The 7,397-nt window shown below is 36.1% G+C and overlaps 1 protein-coding gene across 29 annotated transcripts in view; it reads right to left on the bottom strand.

Moving 5' to 3' along the window:
• Ank2 (ankyrin 2) overlaps nucleotides 1-7,397 on the bottom strand; it is a 675,290-nt gene that overhangs the window by 149,549 nt on the left and 518,344 nt on the right. For all 29 annotated transcript variants that reach the window (XM_029563867.1, XM_017798338.2, XM_029563883.1 and 26 more), the window contains one exon: nucleotides 2,571-2,669. In XM_029563867.1, coding sequence (XP_029419727.1) covers nucleotides 2,571-2,669 — 99 coding nt within the window. The remainder of the gene's footprint in view (nucleotides 1-2,570; nucleotides 2,670-7,397) is intronic.

Genomic DNA, 7,397 nt, shown 5'->3' with positions numbered 1-7,397 from the left:
TTTTTTATTTATTATTTTATGTGTATGCATGTATTGCCTGCATGTAGGTAAGTGCACCCATGTCGTGCAGTGCCCACAAAGGACAGAAGAGGCTCTCGGATCCCCTGGAACTGGAGTTACAGAGAGTTGTTAGCTGCCATGTGCTGGGATTCAAACCTGTGTCTTCTTCAAAAACAGTCAATGTTTTTAACCACTGAGCCATCTCTCCAGCCCCTGTGAGCTTGATTTTTAACTTAATTAGAGCAACTCAGCAAATATCCAAGCAGTTGTGGGGAGCTGACATGAACATATGGAATTCTAGAAATATGCACTTGTGTGTCATGAGCACACCGACACTATTTAAAGATGAGTGCAGAGAGACAGAGGAAAGGCACAGAGAGTAGTCTGTGAAATTGCTAACAACCAGAGAACTGAAAAATGGAAAAGAAATAGTAATGGAGACTAGGAAGTGGAAACTAGAAGAACGAAAAGTACCTCAGAAGAATATAATGTCCTGGTAGACAAATAAGGAATGTGCTTTTGAAAAGAGAGGAAGTAGCTGTGCCAGAGGATAGAAATGGGAGAGAACAGAAGACTCCACAGGCTCTGATTTGCAGAACCAGACTATTACAAAAGTGGAAGTCTGTGGGCATTCTCTTCTGCTTACTTCAGTTTTGCTTACTGTTGTATGAGGCTAACAAAATGAAGTTCTCTAAGAAATTTAAAGTATAATTGTAACCTAGTATCAGGAAGTAAGATAAATCACCACAGACTGTCAGGCAGTACTATTGGCAGACTTAAGTTTAGTGATTATGAACCAGAAGTCAACATAATCACTGCTGCCACACGCAGGAGAGTGGCATTGTTTTACTTTACCCCAACCTGATTAGTTCATGAGATCCAAGTTCTTTACCTTCATGGAGCTCTACTTTTTAAAAATTAGGTTTTTTCTCATCTCTCTTGCCCTGGGAATGCTAAGCTCTTAAAACTATATTTTGTATATTATTCATCTTGATAATTCCTTAGAACAGTTCTTGGCATACTGGATCTTTTCAATACGTGATTGCTGGGCACATGAGTGGATGTGTGCAATCATATGGTTACCAATACTCTATGCTGGATTCTTAGATCTAAATGACTCCTGATTTGACAGGAAGGTCACTTTAAAAAAATCTCACTTAGGTAATCCAGAGTTTCATTAGTTACAATGCTCATTAAGGTATGCTGTAAACAAGACTATCTAATAGTCTTGGGAGAGCGTATATGCATTTATATGGTTTATATGCATTTTTATTTGTTGTAACATGATTGACCTAAAATTTATTTCTATTTAAACTGAAATCTATTTCTTCAACAGAATTTTCCATATTTATCTCTGCATAGCCCATCCTAAAATGTTATCTATTTAAAAATAGATTTTTTTCCACATTCACAGTACAGCCTTACGGCTATAAATAAAATCAGATAATTTATTTCTCTTTATGTATTTCTATTATGAAGTCAGGTTTTTATGGCTGGTGCAACACATTTTTAAACACCAAGTTTATTCTCTGCATATTTTAAATGTATGGGCTCATTTGTTCAAAACAATATCAGTTAAATTGTCAATGAAAATAAAAATTAAAGATGATTTCTTTGTGTCTGCTGTTCTGGTTACTTCAAATTACCTTTGTTATAGCATCAGTTAATATCAATACTATTTAAAGGTGGGAGGTGGGGTGTGGCATCAGGAGAACACCTAATAGGTGTAGTATACTTTGTTTAAATTTTTTGTTGTTATATTTAGGGATCTAAGAATTGATAAATATCCTGTTAAATAGCTCTGGGTATTAATGTCAATTTATGTCTCATGGTATTTTCTAATAACCCAAAGACTAGGAAATGGAAAAAGACAAAATAATAAAACTTTTAAACACTGATAATTAAAATCTCCAAAAAATTTACTTACCAAGTATTTTTTATTTACATGGAAGTAGGTTTTCCTATTTGAGCACATTGATAAAACGAGGCAAAAAAACACTTACTCTATTATATAGTACACTTGAATAATAGTGCACTGTAAGTATCTTAAGGTACGCATTTCCTATCACTTCTATTAATCCCAAATGCCATCAACCAATACTACTGTCAATTATTTTTGACTTGCATTACCCCCAGAAAAGATTAGATAAGCTAAAAAATACATCTTCTAGTGCTAATGGTGTTACTGTAAAAGATAATTACATATGTATTTTAAAGCTATCTTAGAAAATCATAAAATCTAAATTCATACAATAAGAGTCTATTATACATATTGACAAAATATATACAATCTTTATTTTTACATAATATTGTTAGTCAAGTTTTCATTTACAGTAAAAACAGCAGGTAAAATGTAGAAAGAACCTGGAGTTATCCATCTGGCACATATTTATACATATATTTGCTCACTGTAATACTTACAGGACTTCAATTATACATTTCATATACCTAGTATATCCACATTGAATAATTTTAAAATGTTTGGCTGATGTTTTAATTTTATTAAGAAAAAAAGAGATCACCAAAAGTGCCTTAAATAGTTTTTGGATCCCATCTTATTCATGACTCACCTTGGTCCTTGCCAGCAAGGGAGCACCCCGTTCCAGCAGAAGTTCTACCACTTGGTCATGCCCACTTCGTGCAGCACAATGAAGTGGTGTCAACCCATCCTGGCAAAAGAATTGAAGAATTAAGCTGAGATCAGTCCTTTTTCCAAAAAAATACCAAGATTTCACCTATTACCACTGAAAAGAGAGAGCCTTCTAAACTTGATCCTGATGATCCTAGAAAACATTGAAATATGTATTTTAATATTTTATGCATAAACCTCATATAGAGTATCTCCACATGTAAATAAGTTTAAAACAAATATAATAATGACCTTAAGAAAACCTGAATTAACAGTATCATTTTAACTAGCTAAACGTTAGAATCTAATGAGGATTTTTAGACATCAACAAGGGGTGCTGGTTAAAATATCTCAGAATTTCACACTATAATCTAGTCAATAATGAGAATGCCAACAAGAGGCAAAACGTCTCAACATTTTAAATGATTGTTAAATCAGTTAAAGATATAACAATCATTAAGATTGTTAAATGAAAGTAAAGTAAAAACTGAAGGGAAGATTTATTTTTTATTTAATCAAAAGCCTTTATAAATTTCACCTTTCTCCAGATAATGAAAACCACAAATATGAGAAAAAATAATGAGAAGATCCAGGGAAAACTCATAACAGAATACACTAAATTCTGATTATTTGTGGTTAACTTGATTTCTAGAAGTAATTACAAGCTCTGTAATAAAAGGAGTAACATTTACTTTAATATTCCACACACAGAAACCCTATTGTAATGATAGTCAAAAAATTGCTTTTCTACTTTTAAAGATATTTTGACACAAGAAAACAACTAGATTTCATTAGTAATCAAATTTTGAAATCCCAGAATTGATCTCTCAATTCTGATCACAGTTCTTGATTTCAGCCTTTATCTCTTACTTGATTTTCCTTTGATAAGAGGAATGTAGCCCTCTTAGCTATGGCCAGGATGGAAAGAATCTAACAATGCTTTAAATACCTGCTGCTTAAAAGATGATGACTATTTTAAATATGGGGGAAAACCTTGGTACCATTCAATAAATACTGTAATGACAAATAAAAGTAAAATCAATTACCTTAATAATGAATGACTACTTCAGAAAAACAAAATAAAAGCAGTGTACATCCTCAAGACACTGGCCAAGATTTTAAAAATGTACAAAAACTTTTCATTGGTAGTCACAATTATTGGGGACTATCATTAGAACAAAAAGGTCAGAACACTAGAGAAATTATATGGTTATTGATGTAACATTGCAGGACTAAGAATAATGAGGATAAGAACTGAGTAAAGAGCAAGCAGGCAAAGCCTGAGCATACTCAGATTGTCAGACTGATCACATTTTACAAATCCACAGCACAGCAAGAGAAGAACCATGGCCTCAAAGCAAAGGGTAAAATTACCGCACAAAACTCCTGTGCAAGGACAGGGCACCATGAAAAGAAAGATCCCGCCTGTTGTCAGATTCAATCTTCTCTAAAAGCTCCATGAAGGAATCTAATGAGAAAAAAAAGAAAGAAAGAAAGAAAGAAAGAAAGAAAGAAAGAAAGAAAGAAAGAAAGAAAGAAAGAAAGAAAGAAAGAAAGAAAGGAGAACCCACTGGCAAACCACTCCAACAGGTATGTACCACCATGCCTGACTCAGTTTTGTATTTCAAAAGTATTTCAATTTTTTTTGTGGTCTGTGTTTAGTCAAATGTACTCTAGAAAGCTAGTATTAAAATACTAGGTATATGTTAAATCAAACAATATATGTCCACAAAATCAGCCATTCAGAGAATACTTGAAGCAAATACAAAGAATGGACAAAGGGACTATACTCAAAGGCAACAGAAAGAAACTAAATGAAGTTATAATTGTGGAAACACAAAATCAGACAAAGAATACAAACAGAAATTAAAATGATGGCAACCAATACACATCTAACAATAATAACTTCAAATATCGATAGACTGAACTCCCCAGTCAAAATACACAGGCTGGTTGAATGTACCAAGAAACAAAATCCATCCTTGTGTTGTCTGCAAGAAACTTATCTCATGTTCAAGGACAGGCACTGCATTAAGGTGAAAGGTTGAAAAGGAATATTCCAAACAAATGGAACTAAGAAACAAGCAGGGGTTGCAATTCTAATAGCTGATAAAATAGACATTAAACTAAAACTACTCAGAAGAGATAAAGAGGATCATTTCATTCTAATCAAAAGAACAGCTGACCAAGAGGATATTATAATGATGAATACATATGCAACAAAATCTGGTGCACCCAATTTTATAAAAACAGTACTACAGGACTTTAATACACAGATTAACCCAACTCAGTACTAGTAGGGGACTTTAATGCCCCACTGTCTCCATTAGACAGGTCAACTGGACATCTGAATTAAATGATACCATACATCAAATGAAATGAATGGACATCTACCAAATATTCTACCCAAGCACCAAAGAATACACTTTCTATTCAGCACCCCATGGAACTTTCTCTAAAACTGACTACATACTGGGCACAAAACAAAACTCAACAAATACAAAAATTGAAATAATTCCATGCATTCTATCACACCACAATGCAATAAAGCTTAAAATCAATACTAAAAGAAGCCCTAGGAACTACATGAACTCATTGAATCTAAGAACAGGTACTTTGCAAAGTTAAACAACGTAGACAGACCCTTAGCCCAGTTAACCAAAAGAAAGAAAGAACAAATCCAAATCAATAAAATCAGAGACCAAAAAGATCCAGATACCAAAAAGATCTATAACATTATAAGGGAATACTTTAGAAACCTATACTCTACTGAATTTGAAAACCTGAAAGAAATGGATGGATATCTAAAACCATGGGAAACACCAAAGCTAAACCAAGAAGACATCAACAGTTTAAACAGACCCAAAACACATGGAAATTGAAACAGTAATACAAAACCTCCTGTGCTGGATAGGTGTGTCAACTTGACACACCTGGGTTGAGGGAGCCTGTTGGGGAATTGCCTCCATTGGACTGGCCTGTGGCCCTATCTATGGATGTTTTCTTAATTGTTGAGTGATTTGTGAGGCCCACACCCCTGTGGGTGGTGCCATGCCTGGTCAGGTTGTCCTGTGTTATATAAGAAAGCAGGCTGAGCATGGGCCAGGGGAGCAAGCCAGTAAGCAGAGTTCCTCCATGGCCTGTTCTCTAACTCCTGGCTCCAGGTTCCCAGCCTGAGCTCCCTCAGTGATGAACTGAGAGCCAAGACATGTAAGATAAAATAAACCCTTTCCTTCCCAAGTTGGTATTGGTCAGACTGTTTTGTAATGGCAATAGAAAAACAAACTAGAACAACTCCCTACTGAAAAAAGCCCAGGCCCAGGTGGACTTACAACAGAACATTTAAACCAGACATTTAAAGATCTATAACCAATACTACTTATATTATTCAAAAAGATAGAAACCGAGAGTGAACTCCAAAATTCCTTCTATGAAGCCATCATCATTTTAATATGATAACCAAGTAAAGATATAACCAAAAAAAGAAGACTATAAACACATATCCATAATGAACATAGAGGTCAAAAATCTCCACAAGATACTTGCAACCTGTTCCCTGGGCCTGCATAACCCGCAGGCCTAACTCTCCTTGGTAAGTCAATCGTGCCCTCTATGCCTTGACTCCCCCAGCCACATTCACCTTCCCATCTGCCCCACAGGTCTCTCCTCCTAGTCTGGGTCCTGTCCCATTCCTTGTATTGGTGCCCCGGACACCTGGGGAACCACCACTGCTTCCTGAACCTTTGCCTCCAGACCAACACAGTTCCTTCTTGGGTCCCCAGAAGGACTCTGGGTCTGGCCCCACCGTCACCTCACTCTACTCCCCTGGGCCTGCATGACCTTCCAGCCTCTTTCCTTGATGCCAGGGCTGACTTTTCCTCTTCCTGGTCCTTTGCATGCAGACCAACCCATCTCCTCAGTGCAGTCCCCAGGAGCCCTTGGGGCACTTCCCACCCCATCTTCCTTTGCATCTCTGGGTGGCATGGCTACCAGTTGCCCTAGACCAGCATCATTCCTGGGCAGTGCTCCCAAGCCAGTCCAACAGGATTCAATACTCATCTTTCATTAATAACTTTAAATATTAACGGACTGAAATCCCCAGTCAAAAGACACAGGCTTTGAGAATAGATTAAGAAACAAAATATTGTTGTCTGCAAGAAACTCATATCACTTTCAAGGACAGACACTATCTCAAAGTGAAAGGATGGAAAAAAAATATACCAAGCAAATCGCACTAAGAAAAAAGGAGGTGTAGCAATCCTAATATCTGACAAAATAGACTTTAAACTAAAACTAATTAGAAGAGACAAAGAGGGCCACTTCATTCTGATCAAAGGAACAATGAATCAAGAAGTTATTACAATCATGAACATATATTCACCAAACTCAGGTGCAACCAACTTCATACAAACAACACTACAGGACTTTAAGATTCAGATTAACACAAGCTCATTAATAGTATGGGACGTCAATACCCCGCTGTCTCCATTAGATAGGTCAACAGGTCAGAGAGTTAACAGAGAGACATCTGAATTAAACAATGCCATATAGCAAAGGGACTTAAGAGACGTCTACCGAGTATTCCACCCAAGCAAAAAAGGACATAATTTCTACTCAGCACCCCATTGAACCTTCTCCAAAATCGACCATATACTGGGGCACAAAACAAAGCTCAGCAAATATAAAAAAGATTGAAATAATTCCATGTGTTCTATCAGACCACAATGCAATAAAGCTTACAATCAACACCCGAAGAAGCCAAAATCAC

The sequence above is a fragment of the Nannospalax galili genome, unplaced genomic scaffold, assembly GCF_000622305.1.
Source record: "Nannospalax galili isolate Female #2095 unplaced genomic scaffold, S.galili_v1.0 scaffold216, whole genome shotgun sequence".
NCBI classification, from domain to species: domain Eukaryota; kingdom Metazoa; phylum Chordata; class Mammalia; order Rodentia; family Spalacidae; genus Nannospalax; species Nannospalax galili.
This window is presented reverse-complemented; position numbering and strand designations above follow the sequence as displayed.